Source organism: Dasypus novemcinctus, chromosome 3 (genome assembly GCF_030445035.2).
Source record: "Dasypus novemcinctus isolate mDasNov1 chromosome 3, mDasNov1.1.hap2, whole genome shotgun sequence".
Lineage (NCBI taxonomy): Eukaryota > Metazoa > Chordata > Mammalia > Cingulata > Dasypodidae > Dasypus > Dasypus novemcinctus.
The window spans coordinates 40,838,419-40,860,652 of NC_080675.1; the positions used below are offsets into that span (position 1 = coordinate 40,838,419).

General features: G+C 40.5%; 1 protein-coding gene and 1 non-coding gene across 6 annotated transcripts in view; both read left to right on the forward strand.

Annotated features, from left to right (window-relative positions):
* The first annotated feature begins 264 nt into the window (after positions 1-264).
* The window catches only part of DCAF5 (DDB1 and CUL4 associated factor 5), a 118,582-nt gene continuing 96,612 nt past the window's right edge, over positions 265-22,234 (forward strand). Inside the window, exon 1 of one of the 5 annotated variants that reach the window (XM_004477318.5) lies at positions 265-676. In XM_004477318.5, coding sequence (XP_004477375.1) covers positions 463-676 — 214 coding nt within the window. In that variant the 5' untranslated portion in view covers positions 265-462. Of the gene's footprint in view, positions 677-858; positions 964-22,234 lie in introns of those variants that run through there. The other 4 variants (XM_004477319.5, XM_058293224.2, XM_071213848.1 and 1 more) reach the window with 4 other exon arrangements.
* Positions 6,198-6,303, forward strand: LOC111760213 (U6 spliceosomal RNA). Its single transcript, XR_002793970.1, has one exon. It is a non-coding gene; the product is annotated as a U6 spliceosomal RNA (small nuclear RNA).

The following is a 22,234-nucleotide window of genomic DNA, read 5'->3' on the forward strand; positions in this document are numbered from 1 at the left end:
GGGGTGCAGGCGGGGCCTCCGCCCAGAGCGACCCGGGTGCCCGCGCGGGAAGGAGCTGCGGCGGGGAAGGAGCAGCCGCCGCCCGCGGTCTCCAGGCCAGCCGCCCGCTTTCTTCGGGCCAGCGCCCGCGGCGGGGGAGGGGCGGCCGTCGCCAGCGCGCTCCCGGCACCCCCGGCCGGCTGAAGGGCCGCACATCACGGAAGCGCTGCCGCAGCTGAGGATCAGCTGCTGGAGGAGGCGGAGAGGGAGAGGGAGGAGCCTAGGGGGGAAGGGGAGGGAGGGCACCATCAGGAAGCAGCGAACGCCGCCGAGTGTCTGCACACCTCGCCCTGTCTGCCATGGCTGGTTAAAGGACCATCCGGATCGCAGCGCGGGGGGAGGGCTGGGTGGGGGGAGAGCGGCGGCCGCGCGTGAGGCCGAGGGAGGGGCGGCGGCGCGAGCGGCGGCGGCGGCGGTTCCAGCATGAAGAGGAGAGCTGGCCTGGGGGGCAGCATGAGGTCAGTGGTGGGCTTCTTGTCCCAGCGGGGCTTGCATGGGGACCCCCTGCTCACTCAGGACTTTCAGAGGAGACGCCTGCGGGGCTGCAGAAACCTCTACAAGAAGGACCTCCTCGGCCACTTCGGCTGTGTCAATGCCATTGAATTCTCCAACAATGGAGGCCAGTGGCTGGTCTCAGGTAAATCAACCTCCTTCCCCTCCCGGCCCCCTTCCAACCTCCCCTTTTCGCTCTCCCTCACCACCCCCCTTCTGCCCTCCTTCCTCACCCTTCCCTTTTCAACCCCCTTACTGCGGGGGGGAAGGTTAGGTGTCAAATTAAAACCTTTGCAGGGGGAGGGAGCGACGGAGGGGGGGGGGGGAGGAGAGGATGTCTTCTGTAAAAAAAAAAAAAAGACCTAAAATGGTTGACAGGTCCTTAATTCGCTTTATCTCAAGTGCAAAGTGATCTCTCCTGATCACTACCCTGTAAGTGTGGGTCGGGGAGGGGGGCGAGGTTACCGCTTGACAAAGTTTGTTGGGAAACTCTTCCTCCGCGTACTTTGATAGGTGCGGGGGGCATTTTGGGGATTTGGAGGGGGATGGGGCCGAGGTGCGCCGGAGGCAAAGGGAAGCTCAAGCCCCTGTCGCCGGTGTCATGGAGAAGGGGCCTTGTGGCTGGGGGCCGGGCGGTGACAGGGCCGGACGTCGGAGGAGCGGAGAAGGGGCTGCCATTCTGGAGGCTGGCTGGGTCTGGTGGGAGTCAGCAGAGGGGAGGTGACCGGCGGGCTGGTCGCTTTTGGCCGCCTCCTACGCGGTCTCGGTTGGGTGGGGGTGGGGGTGGGGGGTGCAGCTCCATCTCCTTTGGTGCTGTGGTGGCCGCTTCCGCGTCTTGTTTTTATTATGGTTTCGAGAGTGGCGACGGCTCTGGAGGCCTAGGGGGCACTGACTTGAACTTGAATGCACAACTTGCTAGGCAGGGGGTGGGTGGGAGACCCCCAAGTGACTTGTTGGCGGGAGCCGGGTGCCTGCACCCGCTTTCTTCGCGGCTGCAGTTGGAGGTGGTCTCCGCCCCTTCCCCCACGCCTCCCGCCGGCGGGGCCTCGTTGCCCCCGGGCTCTCCCACTAGTTTGGGGAAAGTGGCGAAATCGAGGCCGGGGCTCCGGCCGGGCGGTGTAGGCCTCGCTCTCCCGGGGCTCCTAGCGACAGGCAGCAGAATCGATAGCCTATTGCTCCCGGGGAGGCCCGGGCCCTCAGCGGCGACAGCTGCCCTGGAGGAGGTGCGCCTGTTGCCCGTGGGGGAGCCCGCGGCAGCCATCGCTGCCTCTCCCCGCCCCCCATCCCTGGGTCGCGGCCCAAGGCAGGGGAGAGTAGGGATGGCGAAGCGCGGGGGACAGTTCCCCCAAAATGGACTGGGGAATTAGGGTGGAAGATGGGCGATCTGGCGCTCTACATTGAAAGCCCGGTGCTGGACGTGGCGCTTAGCTTTACCCTGGTCAGTCCTCGAATGGTTTTCTAATTTGCGTCAGTGGGCAACTTGCCAGAAACGAATGGGATCATAGCAAAGTATCTGTCTTCGAATAACAGTCGGAAGTGACACTCGCCTATAGTCCAATTTGTGGGTAGCAGAGATAAGACTTGTTTGATCATTTCACCATAAGCTTTTTGTGGTGTCTTCAGACTCCAGAAATATAATTGTTTTGATGCCACCACTCTGGATGATTTTCTCTTTGACAATATTTTGGCCCCACATCACAACCTGAAGAGACCTGACTTTAAGGAAGACCCTAAGCAGAAGTTTACTTTCCCCAAACCAGCTCATAACATTTTTACCAAAAAAAATTCCAAGGACAAAAATGGAGAAGGATTTATTAAAGATGGAGCTCTCAGTTTCCCTCTACTACTTCTGTATTCATATATCCGTCTCTTCCCCAGACTGATGTATTCCAGCAGAGATTCCCAGACATTAGTAGATTTTGCCTACTGGGTGAAGGAATTTTGGGGTACTCAATTATACACTACTGAATTAATCGTATTAATTAAATCGAAAGTAGTCATAAATTATCCAGTTTAGCAGACGTTTAAAATTAACGGCTTTACTGAGAAATAACTCACATACCATACAATTCAACCATTTAAAGTTAACACACTTTTAAAAACATTAAAAAGACCCCTCCATTTTCTACCCCCCTTATGCATGACGTTCTCCTGAGTCATAAATGAACTCTATTTTCTCTGGTCTAAGGCCAGTTTGTTTGCTTTAGCTTAATTTTGGCCTGCAGAAGAGGAGAATTCCACCAGGCAGGGTCTGGCAAACCTTTCTTCTGGTTCTAGGCAACCATTTCCTTACTTTTCTAGGCCTGACTTGCCTGACTCCATCAGTACTTCCTGGGTCCCAGCCTTCTTTGCCCTGTGCTCCTCCCTCCCTCCCCCCACTCCCTCTACCTCATTTCTTCCTGTTTCCTTTTTATCTACTTCTGCCCTTGTTCTTAGTCTTTCCAGGAGGCTTTTCCACCAGCCCTTCTAGTTTGGCTCAGTAAGACTTAGCTTTTTTATTTGTTCCCTGAACATAGATTTTTGGATAAAAGCCTTTTTAGCTAGTCACCTTCCATTATAAGTACAACCTGTGTTAATGGAAAGTTCCTCCTGTTTGCTTCAGATAAGGAAGCCCCCTTTGGGAGTCATAATACACCTTAACTTGTTAATTAAATTTTATGCTGGGAAGTCCCTCAATTATCTTCCCAAGTTGAAAACTATTTAAAGCATCATGTTTCCATTTTATTTTATCTATCATATTCCTCATTAGCAGTAAACACTTGAAGTGACAGTATTTTGAGGACAAAAACTATCTATCCCTAGTATTTCACAGTAATTGAATTTCTTTTTGAGTGTATGTCTTGTCTGGATTGGTTAAAGCCCTTAGAATCCACTTTTATGTTCTAACGACTAGCCCCTTTTCCGGATTACAGTGAGGCCAGCAGGTATTAAGAGTAAACCAAAGAAAGTCAGAAAAGAGAAGATATGCTTTTCTGGTCAGTGAGATTGGTGACAGCAACAAGTGGTCAGATAATTGTTTAACATTTTAAAAAATATTTAAATTTTTAACCTGAAAAGTACTTTTCTTTGTGGTTGATTATAAAGGACATCACTGTGATATCATCATGTAAGGCAATATGGTACCATGGTCACATCAGTTAAACACATTGTTGTCATTTAATTAATGTGTGACTTTAGTTAGATAACCAGACCTCTCTTCGTCTGTTTCCTGATGCATAATGGCAATACCAGTGCCTAACTGAATGGTTGTCTTTAGGACTGCATTAGGCAAAGTATAGTTGGGTGTTGAACGAGTCAGGCTTCTCAGAGAAAATGCTGAGTTTGTTTTCTTTCCCCTTCGTGCTTACATACATGGTATTAACAGTTTGACCCTTGTACTTATAGTATTGGTAATGGACCTGTGCAAATGGGGTAGACAGGACAGTTTTTTGACCTTTCGATATGGAACGAGGAGTTATAATGTAGTCTAGAAAGATCCTGGGATTTGGCATCCGCAAGATTTGAGTTGAAGGCTTTACCAGTCACAAGTTGTATGAATTTAGGCAAATCTCTTCATTCCTCATCTGTGAAATGGGGATAACAAAACTGTCCTCACTACCTGAACAGGACTGTATTGAATTATTGAGACGTTATATGTAAATCTACTGAATAAACTGCATGGTTTTGAGCCAATGTTACTTTTTTTTCTTTTGCCTTTGTTATTATTTATTTTTGCTTCTTGAAATTGTTTTTGTTTTTATTTGTTCTTTTTTTAAAATTTATTTTATTTGAACCAATGTTACTTTTTATAAAGACCATCTTAGGCTTGTTTATTGCATTCTCTCTTCTCAGAATATTTGTGTTCATCCTTTGGAGGACAGGAAACAATACTGTATGTTAAAGTCTTACTTAGGAGAGATCCTAACAAAAGCAAGGAGGTTATGGTATGACAACTATTTAAAGATATTCTAGATTAATTTTTTTCTTTAAATTTTATTGACGTAAAGCATATGTATAACAAAATTTGCCATGTTAACCACTTTTCTAGCGTACAATTCATTGGCATTAATTACATTTGCAATGTTGTATAACCATCACCACTATTTCCAAAATTTTTCATTATTCTAAATAGAAACTCTACCCATTAAGCAATAACTCCCCATTCTGCCCCTCTTCCCCAGCCCCTGGTAACCTCTAATCTACTTCTGTCTCTATGAATTTGCCTATTCTAGACAATTCCTATAAATGGAATCATAAAATATTTGTCCTTTTGTGTCTGGCTTAGTTCAATTACCATAATGTTTTCAAGGTTCGAGCATGTTGTAGCATGTATCAGAACTTCATTTCTTTTTATGGCTGAATAATACTCCATTGTACGTATATACCACATTTTGTTTATCCATTCATCTGTTGATGGACACCTGGGTTGTTTCCATCTTTGGATTTATCTTTGGTTGCATCTAATACTTACCTGGTATACTTCTTTCCCCTAGAATGGGGTCCTTTATATGTTTGCTTAAAAGTCTTTTTTCTTTGGGAAGAAGATGAACACATGAAGACCAATCAGAATATAGCTCTGTGTATATCTGGCATGGATTGTAACTCTGCCTTCTCACATCTTGGAAAGGGTTTGTGCAAACTGATCTTAGCAGTAAACAGAAACAAAGATTCAGCTCTTTTCAGGATGAGAACTACTGTAATATTATTTTTCCCGGATTGCCATGGAAGGCATTAGAACCTATAGAACTAGCAGAATAATAGCACATAAGTATGAAGTTTTGAGTTACAATGAGAGATTATGATCTCTTTCTCAGTGCTTATGTTTAAGTGTAGGAAAACACCTTCAGAAGCTTTCTAGATAGAATCAACAACTATGCTGCTAGAGAAATGAGTGTGAAGTGTACTTAAGTGGAAGTTGTGAATGGGGAGAGACATTTAATCACTTGGTCATAGTAAATATAAAAGGGGGTAACTAGCTTCTTTTCTATTTCACATGGGTTTATGAATTTCTTGATCATTATGCAAATTGCTACAGCTATTTTGTATTTAGAAGTTAAGAGCATGAACCCTGGAGTCAATTTTCCTCTGGATGAATACCAACTAAGCACTTGATAACTGGGTTACCTTGGACAAGTTACTTATCCTCTTTGTGCCTGTTTCCCATCCATATAATAATAGTAATACCTCACAAGGTTGTGGTCAGGACTGAGTGAGAATAACACTTGTAAAGTTCTTAGCTCAAGGGCTGGTCCATGCTGTTGCTCTGGATGCTGCCGCTATTGTTTCACTTGAACCTGACAAAAAGCTTTTATGAAATTGACACCATATCACTTCAGCATCTAACATTTATTACACATGGCACAGTACAAAGTGAAAATTTGAAAAAGATCTCAATGAGATGAGCTGTTAAAAATGCTGTCAATAAGCTTAACCCCAGTATTATCTGGCATACAAGAGTATTTTTAAGCATTAATAGTGATTTTAGCTATGTGTTGCTGCAGTTTGAACCAGTGAATTGATGGTCATTTCCTGTTATTCAGTCACTAGCTGTATCAAATTTTTAAAAATTTATTTATTTATTTGGTATCACATTTTAAGGAGTCAGTTTTTTTGTAAATAAATTCAGCTGAGAGCACATTATCTACAAGTAAAGTGTTTGGCTTTAGCCAGTTAAAAACTTAATTTTTGTGCTCACTTCGGCAACACAGATACTAAAATTGGAAAGATATAGAGAAGGTTAGCATGGCCCCTGCACAAGATGACACGCAAATTTGTAAAGTGTTACATATTTTAAAAGCTAAAAAATACGTTAATTTTTCCTGTTTTTATTAGAATTTCTCATATCTTTATTTTTTTTAAAGATTTTATTTTATTATTCTCTCCCCTTCACCTCTCCCCCAGTTGTCTGCTCTCTAGGTCCATTCGCTGTGTGTTCTTCTGTGTCCGCTTGTATTCTTGTCAGCAGCACTGGGAATCTATGTTTCTTTCTGTTGCGTCATCTTGCTGCATCAGCTCTCCGTACCTGCGGCGCTACTCCTGGGCAGGCTTCACCTTTTTCACACTGGGCGGCTCTCCTTATGGGGTGCATTCCTTGCGCGTGGGGCTCCCCTACACAGGGGACACCCCTTCGTGGCAGGGCACTCCTTGCTCACATTAGCACCATTTGTGGGCCAGCTTCACCACACGGTGAGTAGGCCCTGGGGATTGAACCCTGGACCTCCCATGTGGTAGGTGGACACTCCATCAGTTGAGCCAAATCTGCTTCCCTCATGTCTTTAATTAGAAGGAATTTCTTAATCCAGAGGTCATTTTATCATGTGAAATATGGCCTGTGGTGGGGCAACTTTCTGACTGAAAAGCTTTCATAGTATACACATTTTGACAAGGTGGTTGGGGAAATTTCTTCTGTACTTTCTATTTACTGATGATACAGTCCATTTATTAATTTGACAAATAGCTTTTGAGTACATCCTATTTATAAGACCAGGAGCTATGAAAAGAACAGACATGATGATGATGATGAGTCACATATCTGTTATGCTCTTAAGAAGCTTGGGTTTTAGGAGCTTTTAAGTCTCGTTCGTACAGTGCATGACTCCCCCCCATCTTTTTTTTTTTTTAATTAGAGAAGTTGTAGGTATACAGAGTGTATGACTCTTATTAAATTTTCACTCTCTGCCTTATGATACTTTAACAGTTATTTGGTTTTTCTCTGGTTTGCTACATTAGTTAATGTAGCAAAAATGCTCTTGCCCTTGAGTTTTGGTGAAAAAGAAAGAAAGCCCATAGAGATGGCCTTTGTAGGACTTTGCAATGTCATAAGGGAGAAATAACAGGGATATTTATCAATACACATTGATTGGCAAGCTTAGAATTGTGCTTGGACTTGTCACTTCTACTTAAGCAAACCCAGTGAGGTTTGTTTAACTTACGATCACTAGTCTCATTAGCCATTGTGTTGGCACATCCAAAAGTTGTCTTTGTATTAAGTATTTTTCAAAGGATTGTCACTGACTTAATTTATGCCAATTATTCTTTTGATTGCTGAGATTTCCTAAGAACAATAGCCCTCTGATATGTACACTGGCCACCGTATTGAAAAGAGGTGTCAACCAAGGAGCAAGAAAGTGCTCATTTCACTGATTATTTATGGATTTGGTTGTAAAGTACAGTTGGAATCATTTAGACCAGGGAAACTTTATTGACTAGTAAAACTTGAAGCACAAATTCTGTTCTCTGAAATCTGAGTTAAGAAGTTGGTGCATTTATTTTCTCATACATTGAGAGAGCCTAAGAGGAGCATGTTTATAAGAACACTTCTTTTGCTAATAAAGCCAGCATGTAATTTTAACCTTTTTTTTTTTTGATTCTTCAGAAAAGAAGAAAATAATTGCTTTTATTTTTGTTTTTTTAACCTTAATTTAGATAGTCAAGGGTAGAATTAAAGCCTTTTAAAGTTAAAGGAACTAAAATCCTAATTAAAATAATGATTATTTAGGCTAAGATGAACTTGATTCTGTTTTCAATTTTTGGTGCCCCACATAATTTAAAAAGTATTGTTTCTTACTTAAAATTAACGAACTGAATATTAATCTCTTTAGGATTGACCTTAGATTATTGTGAGAATAGAAAATCCTATTTTTTTTTTTCTTTTTCTACTCAATTCTCTACTGTTAAACATTTTAAGTTGTAAGGATTAGGTTAGTATTTGCCTAAGCACAGATTTGTAAACTGATTTTTGGTGATCTATTTTAACAATTTGTTAACATTTATAAAATGTTAATTTAAGTAGTGTTTATAAAATGATTTTTTAAATGAATTTATTGCTTCAGATGAGGCTCAATTTAAAAAGTTAATTGAAAGAAAAATAATGGTAAAGGTGCTATATGGATTTGGCAAAAATCAAAAGGAGATAAATATTGGCTGTTTGGAAATAAATTAGGTCTTTCTGTCTCATGGAATCACAGATGGAAGGGTCTATATTTTAAGGGAGCAGAGATCTATAAATTTGACTTGTTCATCATTGCATGGTTGGGTTTTGGCAGTCAAGACTCTAAGGCAGGTGCTTTTTCTACTACCACAAATTGTCTTTTTATGTGTTTTTTTCCCTTTATTCTTACAAAGCAAGCCACTTTTTCTGGATCTCTTCTAAAGAATTAAACCTGAATGTTATCAATTTTTGAGCATATGTACAGCTCTAGTTGCACTTCTTAGATGATAAATTGTATCTGCCTTTTGCTATAAAATTAATATGCTCCTAACAGATATTTTATGTTCATTTATTCAATAAAAATATTTACTGGGTTCCTACTATGTGTGCCTCTTTCACCTTAATAATAACTATGATAATAATTATTTAATGTTTATTTTGCATTTAATGTATGCCAGGCCCTCTGCTAAGCATTTTATATGTCTGATCTTATTTGCCTCTTGGAAAATAGCCAGTGTTTCCTTAGTCTGGAAAGGCAAATGAATTTGAAGATTTTGTATTAACTGACGTAACTAAGTACTAGAGAATCAAGAAAGGACATTGATAAATGACTGCTGAGGTTCTGTAGTTTAAAGACCAGGAATTAGTGGGGGGAAAAGATTAGAATTCATTATTTCTTGTTAAAATGAAGTGAAATATAATTCTAAGAATGAAAAAAAAAATTTTTGATTACCTTGGTCTTTGAAGGAAATTTGGTTCAAATACCTATTTCCCAAGTTTTTGTTCTTTTTAGTTTTAATAGTCATCATTACCAATACTATGATTTTCCTTAAACTTGTTATCTCACATTGCTGCTAATCCCTCAGAAATCAACAGAGCTCCCCAGTGCTTGCCAAATTAAGTAGGAATGGCTCATCTGATGTTCAACTGATATTATTGTTTATAATAAATGTTTAACAATAAAAATAGCCAATATTTGAGTATGTTCATTGCGCAAATATTATTTGGGGGTTTTTCATGTCTTAGTCACATTTATATATATGATCATATCTAATGCTTAAAAAGAATCTTTCCTAAGATACATACAGTAGAATTATTTTCATTTTACATAGGAGGAAACTGAGGCTTTGAGAAGTTTTGAGTAACTTGTAAAAGCTCCTGTAGTTTGTGGTGGAGCTGGGTTTCCAGCCTGGGTCTGCATTTGCTTTTAGACTTGCTGCTAACTGCTCTGAAAATTTTAGATATTATATACTTTTTTTTGAGGTACTGGGCCAGGGATTGAACCCTGAACCTTGTATATGGGAAGCTGGCACTCAACCACTGAACACACACATTGGTTTCCCTGAGTAGGTTTTTTCATTTGCTTGTTTTTTGCTCTTTAGGAGGCACTGGAAACTGAACCTGGGACTTCCCATGTGGAAAGCAGGTGCTCAACCGCTGGAGCCACATCAGCTCCCCTACACATTTTTATACATTTTTAAAGAACCAAACTTTTTTCTACCTGCTCACCTCTTGATGCTATCACTCTGATACTTTGCTAATTCCTTTTTCCCCTTTATGCGTAAAAGGGGTTGGGACATTAGGAGTTGGAACAGTGGGCTTGGCGCCACCAAGCATGATTCTGGTCATAGCCACACTAGTCACTCCTAAAACAGACCTCTTTTAGTAAGAAATCATCTCACCTGGATTTTAGACTTTGCAGTCATCTAAAGTCTCCTTTTTCCTCACACTTGGGTACATGCTTATTTACAAAAACTATGAGACTAACCGTACACTGGGTTAAACTCACCTACTAAAGTCTAATTAGGAGTATATTTTGGTTACCAAGTTTGTTCCTCTTCTCTATTAGCCTAACTGAAAGTATGAACTATATATATATGTATTTGTAGAGTCAGCGATTTGAGCAAGTTGTATCTGCTCTGTAATAGTCAGTGTTATTAGTCAACCAAAATGGTGCTGATGCATATACCAGAAATCGGTTGGTTTTTATAAAGGGTATTTATTTAGGTTAGGAGCTTACAGATAGCAGGCCAAAAAGTGTAAATTACTTCTCTTACCAAATTCTGTTTCCACGTATTGGAGCAAGATGGCTGCTGACATCTGCAAGGGTTCAGGCTTCCTGGATTCCTCTCTTCCCAGGTCTTCTCTCTGGGCTTAGGGTTCCTTCTTCTCAGGGTTCCAGCTTCAGCATCAAACTCCATCATTAGGAACCCTCAAATCTGTCCTTTGCCATGCCTTTTATCTGTAAGTCCCTACCCACCAAAGGGTGGGGACTCAACACCCTACTGGCACAAGACGTTTACATAATTACTTAACCAAATAAACCTGTGAATCCAATATAATCTGATACGCCCAAAAGAAAAGATCAGTTTACAAACATAATCCAATATTTCTTTTTGGAATTCATCAGTTATATCAAACTGCTATACTCCACCCTCTGAATTACAAAAAGACATTACAATATTTTTTTAAAACCCTTAAATCAGTAACAATGCAAGTACTGAATCATATCATAATCAATTTAAAGAAATACTGTTGGTCTTGGGGCAAAGTCCTGTCTGCTGTAGACCTCTGAAATTTACAGAACACTTCATCTGTTTCCAGTACACAAAGGGATAGAAAAAGGATAAACATTTTCATTACAATAAGGAGAAATTGGGAGGGAGACATGAGTCACAGTTTCTCTGCAGTTCAGTGGACCTGTAGGGCTTCCTCTATTCCATTTCAAAGTCTGAGAGTCATTCTTAAGAAGATGGTTTCTTCTCCTTTGGGCCTTATGGGAACCCACCCTTTCTACTGGCTTGCCCAACAGCCATTTTCTTGGTTCCACCCTCATCAAGCATCTGGGTGTTGACCAAGCTCCAGACCTCTCCTTCCAAGAGTGTTGGGGTGATTGCCATACCTTACCCAATCTTTGGGTTAGAGTCTTAACCCCCCTAGTACAGTGACATGAAGACAACATTCCCCCTAACCCTTTGGCATACAGGTTCAACCCTCTCAGAGCAATGAGTTGAGCACCTGACCTTCCCTAACATTTGGGGACAGGTCCACCCCTCTCAGACCTGTGGGGTGCTGACCTTACCCGCCTTAGTCCTTGGGGAATGTGCTCCACACTCTCTGTAACCTGGAGCAGCAGAACTCTCCCAGAACATGGGACAGGAACATCCATCCTCTTCAACTGCTGGGGCGAACTCACCCTCTCTGTACACATGGGTGGGGTTCCTCTCTTGGCCTAAGATGATGTCTTAATTCTAGATATCAGCTTCCATGGTTTTCCTCTTGAAGTCATTTTCCCTTCAATCTCCCCTTTCCATGTCCCTTTTATTCCAGGCTGACAGTGGTTTTGTTCATACAGTTCTTGCAAAAAGTCTGTTGGTTTAGCATGCAGGAAGCCATGAGACAGTAAGACTTTCCAGAAGTCTTTCTGACATACCTGCATCTTCAATACTGATTTACAAGTTCCAAGTTTAGTTAAGTCCTCCAATGGGGGCACTTTCATCTGGAAGCCTGATTTCCAGGGGCTTGGAATTTTCAGATCAGTTTCTGTTTTCTTTGTGCCCAGCAATTCAGTTCTCAGCTTATTTTGCTCATCTAGCATTTTGCTGTAAGCTGCAAGGAGAAGCCATGCTGCATTCTCCAAGTTTACTTTAGAAAGTTCTTCAGCTAAATGCCCAGGCTCACCATTTTCAAACTCTGCCTTACATAAAACACTAGGAGGTAATTTTGATAAGTTCTCTGCAACTTTAAAACATGAATTACCCTTCCTCCAGTTTCCAATAATAGTTTCATCATTTACTTCTCAGGCATCATAAAAATTCTCTTTAACATCCGCATTACTATCAACATTCTCTTCAAAGGATCTAGGCCTTTTCCATCAAGCATTTCACAATTCCTCCAAATAATACCCCTTACCCATTTATAAAACTGTTATGTCATTTTGGTAATTTCAAAAGCACTATCCACTATTCCCAGTACCAAATTCTGTATTAGTCAGCCAAAAGGGTGCTCATGCAAAATACCAGAAATCGGTTGGTTTTTTAAAGGGTATTTATTTGGGGTAGGAGCTACAGAGATCAGGCCATAAAGCGTAAGTTACGTCTCTTACCTAGATCTATTTCTGCATGTTGGAGTAAGATGGTTGCTGACATCTGTAAGCGTTTCCTAGGTTCCTCTCTTCCCAGGTCTTCTCTCTGGGCTTAGGGTTCCTCTCTTCCCAGGGTTCCAGTTTCAGCATCAAACTCCAATGTCAAAACTCCAACATTAAGAACCCTCAACTCTGTCCTTTGCCATGCCAACACCCTACTGACACAAGTGGTTTACATAAGTACTTAGTCAAGTAAACCTATGAATCCAATATAATCTAATATGCCCAGAGGAGAGATCGGTTTACAAACATAATCCAATATTTCTTTTTGGAGTAATATCAAACTGTTACAGTCAGTTTGGTATCTGTTGAGAGCATGCTGATGGAGCACATTTGGCTAAATTTCAGAAAACAAAAAGTTATCTTTTCACCTATAATTGTACATGAGGGATAGAATATCTATGCCATGGGCATAGACAAATAGAATGCTCCAGAATAAAGTGCTTCTTGGCAGAAGGTAAAAACATTGTAACGTGGGATGGTTTGCCCACCGACAGTTGGTAAAAGTCATTTGCAAGTTCTCTTCCACAGACCTAGTGTGATAAGTGGATATGGGTCCCTGAATCAGATAGTAACCCTATTTAATTGTTTTTTTTTTTAAAGATTTATTTATTTATTTAATTCCCCCCTCTCCCCCGGTTGTCTGTTCTGTGTCTGTTTGCTGCGTCTTGTTTCTTTGTCCGCTTCTGTTGTCGTCAGCAGCACGGGAAGTGTGGGGCACGGGAAGTGTGGGCGGCGCCATTCCTGGGCAGGCTGCACTTTCTTTCGCACTGGGCGGCTCTCCTTACGGGGCGCACTCCTTGCGCGTGGGGCTCCCCTACGCGGGGGACACCCCTGGGTGGCACGGCACTCCTTGCGCGCATCAGCACTGCGCATGGGCCAGCTCCACACGGGTCAAGGAGGCCCGGGGTTTGAACCGTGGACCTCCCATGTGGTAGACGGACGCCCTAACCACTGGGCCAAGTCCGTTTCCCCTATTTAATTCTTAATGCACCTGAAGTATAGTGTTATTACAAGTAACATTTAGTAATGGCATCACAACTTTACTCTGTTTTTGTAAGATTGATGGCTCTTCATTTTCAAGGTCATTTGCTGATTGGGTTGCTTGCAAGTTCTGGTGTTAAACTTTGCTTCTCACATGCATTTTTCTAAGTCAGGGATTTAAAGAAAGACTTGGCAATAGTGGTTTTCTCTTTAGTTATGTTCTTCTTATGCCTTCATGTTCATACTTTCCTCGTCTCCATACTCGTTCCTCCTTGCTCCTTGCAGTGTTGAACATCAGCCATTCTATAATATACTTCTCAAGGTACAGAGTAGATGTGAATTGGAGGCCCAGTCTCTGTGCTCTAAGTATTATTTTCCTATTGGGACCAATTTTAAAATGGAAATTTTATTCCAGAGGGGTGGGATATTTAGGAGTCAATGAAAAGATGGCACCTGAGGAAAGCAACAGCTTTGTAATAGATCCAGTAGCAGAGATGATGTTGGCAGAAAGGTTGATTCCTATCACCCTTTCTGTCACTCTTGGGGCTCCTGCCAGTTAATGAGGTGTGAGGTAAGATTACTTCATAAGGTTGATAAGGTTAACTGTGTAGGTTGCCTGCCTTGCTCCTTGCTGGGGTCCTTTATAACTAAAGTGACCAAATATTCTGGTTTACTTGAAACTATTTTAATTTCCCTGTAGCCTTAGTATAATTATTAGTGCTCCTTTCACTCTTAAAAATGTCATTGTTTGGATGATAATTTATATCATCACCTACTTAAAGGCATCTGGGCTGTCTGGTACTTGGGTAAAACCAAAGCCCTTGCTCTCCTTTTTTTAAGATTTTTTAATCCACCCTCCCCCCTCCCCGCCCTGTGTTCGCTGTCTGCTTTCTGTTTCTGTGGCAATTTGCAGTGTGTTTTTCTGTGTCTGCTTGTCCTCTTGTCTTTTCTTTAGGAGTCGCCAGGAACTGATCCTGAAACTTTTTGATGTGGGCAAGAGGCATTAATCGCTAGAGCCACCTTAGCTCCCTGGTTTATTGTGTCTCTCACTGTCTCTCCTCTTTGTCTCTTTTTTGTTGCATCATCTACTTGCACCAGCTCTCTGCACTGTGCAAGCCAGCTTGCTGTGCTGCGTGGGCCAGCTCGCTTTCACCAAGAGGCCCTGGGAACTGAACCTGGGACCCTCCATATGGTAGACAGGAGCCCAGTTGCTTGAGCCTCATCCACTTCTCATCCCTAGTCTCTTAACACTTCACATTCATCCATTGATGCCTCTGGTAGAAAAGTTCCAAGCCCCATTCTCCCCATTTCAAGTTTTCTAGCTGTTACTTTTATGGTATCAGTTTGAGCATGAGAGGCAGAGTGACTAGATAGTCATTTGTCCTTTCCTTCTGTTTTTATTTTTAAAAAAAGAAGGCTAAGAACATTAGGAAAGTGCTAGTTCTTGAGTCTGTTAATATCCCTTGCTTTCTACATGTACCTTCTTATAGTTTTTCTTCTACTGTTCTTTGTTGTACTTTTTTAAAAAACAAACAAAAAAACACAAAAAACTTTCTCCTGGTTATTACTTTTTGCTTGATTTTGAGGAAAGGTATCTTAAGGAATGATTTTTTAATGATTTGGGATTTTTTTCCTACATTGTTTTTAATCAAAAGTGGATATGATACTGATATTAAAACAGTGCTCCAAGGCATAGTTTTGTGGAGTATCTACTCAGCACCAGAGAATATTTGGAATAAAAGTTGTCCCTCACGTGTATAAATTAGCCCTGAAAAAGGACTTCAGGAATTGAATTTTTTCAAGTATATGGCTGGTTGGTTGTAGAATGTTGTCAAGTGTCTTTTTCTTTTTTCTTTTGCTTATTTATTTTTTAAGATACATAGATCACACAAAATCAAGTGTCATTTTTAAAGGAAGTTAAGAGACCTGGGTTAGAGTCCTGATTTCGCCATTGTCACTTTTGATCTTAGCTTCTGATGTTCCATATCTGTAAAATTTTATCACTGGAAATAACTAGTGATCATTTATTTGAAGGCTTTATAATTTTACGAATAAGGAAACAAAGGAACAAAGAGGTAAAGTGACTTGCCCAGTAGCACATAGCTAGTAAGTGGTACAATCAGAATTAAAACCTGAGTCTTCTGACCAGTTCCCTCAATGGGGAAAGTCATGAGATTCTGCATTTATAAAGGTAACTCAGGAAAGTTAAACTCTTTAAGTGGTTTAACTCTGCCAGTGCATTCTACGTGCAGTTTCATTACCCCTGAACATGGTTGTTTTTGATTAAGTTGGTGGTGCCCCATTACTTTACAGATGAATAAGTGGAGATTTTCCAGGGTGGAGGGAGAATGTCACTCTAATTCTCTAGTTTTAATTCTTAGCCTGCTGAGCTGTATTTCCTTACTTTGGCAAGTCTTTGTTTCCTTCCAAGGAAGGAGGAGGAATTCTTTGCAAATCCAGATGCCTGTCAAAATCTTGTTATACAACTTACCTCCTTTTTTTTTTTCTTCTTTTTTTTCCTTCTTTTTTATCTTTTTTTTTTTAAAGATACATAAATCACACAAAATGTTACATTAAAAAATATAAGGGTTCCCATATACCCCCACTCCCCACCCCATCCCATTCCTCCCACATCAAAACAACTTCTTTCATCAGTGTGGCACGTTCATTGCATTTGATGATTACTTACCTCCTTCTGAATTCCACTGAAGTCTTGTATCTAAATTCCAGTTGTATCTTTCAAGTTACTACTTAGGGTCAAGTGACTGCCTGGAGCCTCTGAGGATTATGTTTTTCTTTTTATAGGTGTCTTGACCATGTTTGATGCCCTAGTGCAAAGATCTCATCACTCCATGCCATAGATAGCTGAAGCCTTAGATATACTGGCAAGAAACAACTGAAATTTGGGTGCTTGGCAGCTAGTTTCAGTCAGCCCTTGATTTAGTTTCAGTTGACCTGCTCCTGGGTAGATGTTGTGTGTAGATGTTTTCCTTCCAGGCAGGACTAAGAAAGCATCAACGCCAGCATTGATTTAGTCTTTTTAGAATGTCCAAGAAGAGAGAGCCTTATTATACTGTTGAGCATACTTATATAAGGAATCTTTCAAGTCCTTCTATCCAAAAACTAAAAATCAGAAACTGCCCAGAAGAATGAAGAGTATCTATTAATAAGGAGAACATATTATCTGGGTTAGTTCCTACGGTGAAATAGGTGAGACTGGAGATGAAGATAATCTGTGGTCTTATCATTCACTATTTTAATAACTTCCCTATATATCTTTACGGTTGTCAAGGCCCTGAGAATCTGTTTTTAGTGTCCCCCATAGTTCTATTTCAGGAGCTGTTGTTTTTTGACATTTCACTAATTCCATACTTTGCTATTGAATTTCCTGCTGAATCATACAAGTCATTAGAATATGACTCTTTTAATAAATAAATAAATAAATAATTGTGCAAAATAGCCAGAAATAGGAGAAACAGAGAGATTGAGAGGTGAAGAATTTTGTCTTTTATTTATTATTATTGAAATAATGAAAATTAATAACGATTGAAGTGATGAATACATAACTGTGATTATACCGAATACCATTGATTGTACACTTTTGTGCTTTAAAAAAAAAGAATATGGCTTTTATAAGACAGGCCTTCTATCCACTCATAATTTTTATAATATTACATAGTAGATCATAGGAAATTTGGAAAATAAAGAGATATTTAAGAAAAAAAACCTCTTGTAATCCCACCTACCCAGGATGGCCATTGTTAACATTTGGAACATATTTTATCCTTTTATATGCATATGTACATATTTTAAAAATAAAATTGGAATTGGGTTATCTTTTCTGTTTTGAAAACTTTTTTTACTTAACATTTTTACATGTTATTAAATATCCTTCTAAAGCAGGGTTTCTCCTCCTTGGATTGTTGACATTTTGAGACAGATAATTCTCTGTTGGATGACTGTCCTATGCATTGTAGGACATTTTTCAGCATTCCTGATCTATACCAAGTGTCATTATATGCTAATAGCATCCTTTCAGTTAGGATAACCAAAAATGTCTTTAGACATTGTCAGATGCTTCCTGAAAGGGGCAAAATCACTCTGATTTAGTATCACTGTACTAAATCAATTTTAAAGCAGCAGTTTTAAAGAAATTCTCTTTTTTAAAAAAATTAATTAATTAATTAATTTTTTTGTTGATTTTGTAAAAATATTACATTAAAAAAAATATATGAGGTCCCATTCAACCCCACCACCCCCACCCCACCACTCCCCCCCCAGCAACATTCACTCCCATCATCATGACACATCCTCAAGAAATTCTTTACACTCTTCAAAACTGAGGACCTCAAAGAACTTTTATGTGAGTTGTATCCATTAATTTTTAAAAATTTTTAATTTTCCCCCCACTTTGCGGCTTGCTTGCTATCTGCTCTCTCTGTCCAATCACTGTGCGTTCTTCTGTGTGTCTGTATTTTTAAAATTTATCCACCCCCCCCACCCCCCGTTGTGGCTTGCTCGTTTTTGTTTTATTTTGTTTTTTCTCTCTGTCCATTCGCTGTGTGCTCTTCTCTATTTTTACTTGTCTCCCTTTTGGTTGCGTCATCTTGCTGAGTTGGCTCTCCATAGTCCTAGTGGGCTGGCGGCTCTCTGCAGTGTGTGGTTGAGCCAGCCTTCACAAGGAGGCCTGGGGACGCAAACCCAGGGCCTTTCATATGGTAGATGGGAGCCCAGCTGATTGAGCCACAGCTGCTTCCCCATATCCATCTATTTTTATATTGATATTTCTCCCCCTCCCCTGAGATGGGTCCCTTGTCTGTCTGCTGGTTGTCTGCTCTTTGTTTCTACTTGTCTTTTTTAGGAGGCACCAGGAACTGAACCCTGGACCCTCCCGCGTGGGAACTGGGTGCCCAACTGCTTGAGCCACATCCCTTCCCTATATTAGAATTTAAAACTGAGAAAGTTTAAAAGTACATTTATTTTTAGAATAATAAACCTATAGTAACATAATAACATTTTAATGAAAAATAACTACATTTTCAAAAATAAAGTAAGGGAATGATAATGTTACATTTTCTCTTTAATGTCTGTCTTAGTAGAAGACAGTTGGAATCTCAGATCTGCTTCTCATTTAATATGGTATGAGATCCATTATGATACATTGGTTTAGCTGAAGTTTGTGAAGAAACTTCAGCCTCACACAGATATGTATTTAGAAAAAGGAAGGGTATTTTAATGTCTTATCAGATAAGACTGGATATTCTCCTTTGATATACTATATCAAAACTTGACAAGTTGAAGTTTCTTAAAAATTAGTTACAATGTAGAATCAAATCATATCAAAAAACTTTTTATAGTGTGTTAACATTAAAATCCATTAGTTAGTCTTGAACTTTGAGTTGATCTTTTCCCCCATGCATTGTTTTATGACATCATGAATTGATCATTTGGAAAATACTAGTGTATTGATAGGAAGATTTCCCACATCTTAACATATTTCATTGTATTCTCTATATATTCTTTTGAAATAACATTTGTTAATACCACCACCAAACTCATCAGAAAAGTCTTTAAATATTGGGAAATGGTCAAGTACAAGTATTCCAAAATTCAAATTTTTACTTAAAAGCTTGAATTTTATTATTGGCCACAAGTACTCTGTTATTATCTTTGAAGTGACAGGCTCAGGCTCACCTTTTTTTTTTTTTTTTTTTTTTTTAGGTAACAGGGCCAAGGATTGAATCTGGGACCTCAAATGTGGGAAGCCAGTGCTCAACCACTGAGCCACATCAGCTCCCCTGAGTTGGTTTTTTCATTTGTTTGCTTGTTGTTTGTTTGTTTTTTGTTGTTTTTAGGAGGCACTGGGAACCAAACCCAGGATCTTCCATGTGGGAAGCAGGCACGCAACTGCTTGAGCCACATCTGCTCCCCTCTCCCCCCTTTTTTTGAGCTACCAGGGACTGGGGACTGAACCTAGGACCTCATATGTGGGAAGCCAGTACCATATTGGCTTCCCTGAGTTGGTTTTTTCATTTGTTTCGCTTGTTTTTGTTTTTTCAGGCCCTACACCTGGGGCCTCCCTTGTGGGAGGCAGGTGCTCAACCACAGGAGCCACATCTGCTTCCACCTTGTTCATTTTTGAGAACATATCTGCCAGATATCCAAGTTTGAATAAATGTAGCTTATCCGTATGCCATTGTTTCAAGTAAAAATGGTTGTTGCATTAAAAAAAGCAGCCAGTTCAGCTTACAACACAAACTGTCACACAGTGCTTTTTCACAAAATAACCGTTGTTCTTCATCGTGTGATACAAGTGCCTTTGTGGTCTTTCCTTTTCATTGCACAGAGTTTTTTTTTTTAAAAGATTTGTTTGTTTTTTTTAAATTTCTCTTCCCTTCCCCCCATTGTCTGCTCTCTGTGTCCATTCTCTGTGTGTTCTTCTGCATCCGTTTGCATTATCCGGTGGCACTGGGAAACTGTGTCTTCATTTTTGTTGCGTCATCTTGCTGCGTCAGCTCCCTGTGTGTGTGGTGCCACTCCTGGGCAGGCTGCGCTTTTTTCACTTGGGGCGGCTCTCCTTATGGGGTGCATTCCTTGTGCGTGGGACATCCCTACGTAGGGGTGCCCTTAGGTGCCACGGCACTCCTTGCGTGGCAGCACTGCGCGTGGGGCAGCTTAGCACACGGGTCAGGAGGTCCTGGGGATCGAACCCTGGGCCTTCATATGGTAGACGGACACTCTCTCAGTTGAGCCACGTCCACTTCTTTGTACAGAGTATTAAAAAGATGTGTACTCTGGTCAAAATTTGGTAAAATTAAATTTTATTGCTTTATCAAGGACATTCTTTAATGAAACTAGCATTTGGTTTTTTACTGCAAGTATGTAGCAGGGAAGGATATGATGATGACTAGTACAGTTTGCTGTCACTGCCTTTATAAGTGTTAGGACACCAGTAGCTTAACCTACCATTGCTTTTACACTATCATTAAAAATGTTAACAAAGTGAAAGGAACAAATAACATTTTAGTGTTACTATGAAATTGAATTTTGACTTTTTGGAACTACTGGGGTCCATGTAACACACTTTGGGAACTGCTGTTCTGAAACCTGCTATAATGGCAGCATTGCACCCTGTCAAATGGCCACATCAGAATTTTAACCAATCCCCTCTTGTTGTTCCTATTTATTTTTTGCTTTTATCACAATCCTTGTATCCTAAATATTTGTGAAATTTCATTTTTCCCTTGGAATAAAACCCTAGGACTTCTGGGTCAAAGGGTATGAATATTTTTTATATTTTAAAAATGTATTTTGATATATATTATCAATTTATCCTCCATAATGGTTGAACCAACTTATTTATTCCTGCAACAGTTTAATTTGAGAATTCATTGTGGCCATTGTTGGACATTATATTTGTCTTTGCCAATTCAGTCGGTATTAAAAATTTATTTTTAAGTTCTCATATAACTGGCCATGATTACTAGTGAAGTTAAATATTCTTATCTTAAATTTTTACCATTTTGTAGTCTTTCTTTAGGCTGATTACAGTACATTTACTAGGTTGCAACTTTCTTTGTTAAGAGTCACATACTGGGTGTAGCAGTTTGATATAGTAATGAATTCCAAAAATAGATATTGGATCATGTTTGTAATCTGGTCTGTACCTGGGTGTGATTAAGTTATGATTAGGGCTTTGATTGGGCCACGTCATTAGTGTGTTGAGTTCCCACCCCTTGGTGGGTGGGGACTTACAGATAAAAGGCATGGCAAAGGACAGAGTTGAGGGTTTTTGATGTTGGAGTTTTGATGTTGGACTTTGATGCTGAAGTCTTAAGCTGGAGCCCAGGAAGTAAGCTCACAGAGGAAAGAGAATCCAGCCCCAGGAAGAGAGGACCACTAGCCCAGGAAGAAGTAAGCCATGGGAAGAGAGGAACCCTGAGCCCGGAGAGAAGCAAGACCCTGGAAGGGAGGAACCCAGGAAGCCTCAACCCTTGCAGATGTTGGCAGCCATCTTGCTCCAACATGTGAAAATAGACTTTGGTGAGGGAAGTTACGTATGCTTTCTGGCCTGGTATCTGTAAGCTCCTACCCCAAATAAATACCCTTTATAAAAACCAACCAATTTCTGGTATTTTGCATGAGCACCCCTTTGGCTGACTAATACACTGGGAAACAGATGTAGCTCAAGTGGTTGAGTGCCTGCTTCCCATGTAGGAGGTCTCAGGTTCGATCCCTGGTACCTCCTAAAAAAAAAAAAACCTAAAAACCAACTGTCATTGGAGAAGGGATGAATCTCAGTGGTGGAACTCCTGCTTCCCATGTATAAGGTCCTGGGTTCAATCCCTGGTACCTCCTGAAAAAAAAAAAAAAGAGTCACGTACACCTAATGCCAATTGAGATGATTCCCTGGTTAACCTGATTACATGTGATGTGTATCAAATCTTAGACTTAACTTTAGAGGCTCTCTCTTAAGGAGACAGTAAAGATGCCTGGTAATCTATTCTCCAAATTTCATTCATTTGAGCCCTACCTTTTTTGACTTGTCATATCCGAGAGATATCACCGTGGTATTAGTATCATTTTCTAAGTTGGCTCCCATTTTTCTTATTTAAAAACATTGTTTGAGGGAGCTGATGTAGCTAAGTGGTTAGGTGCCAGCTTCC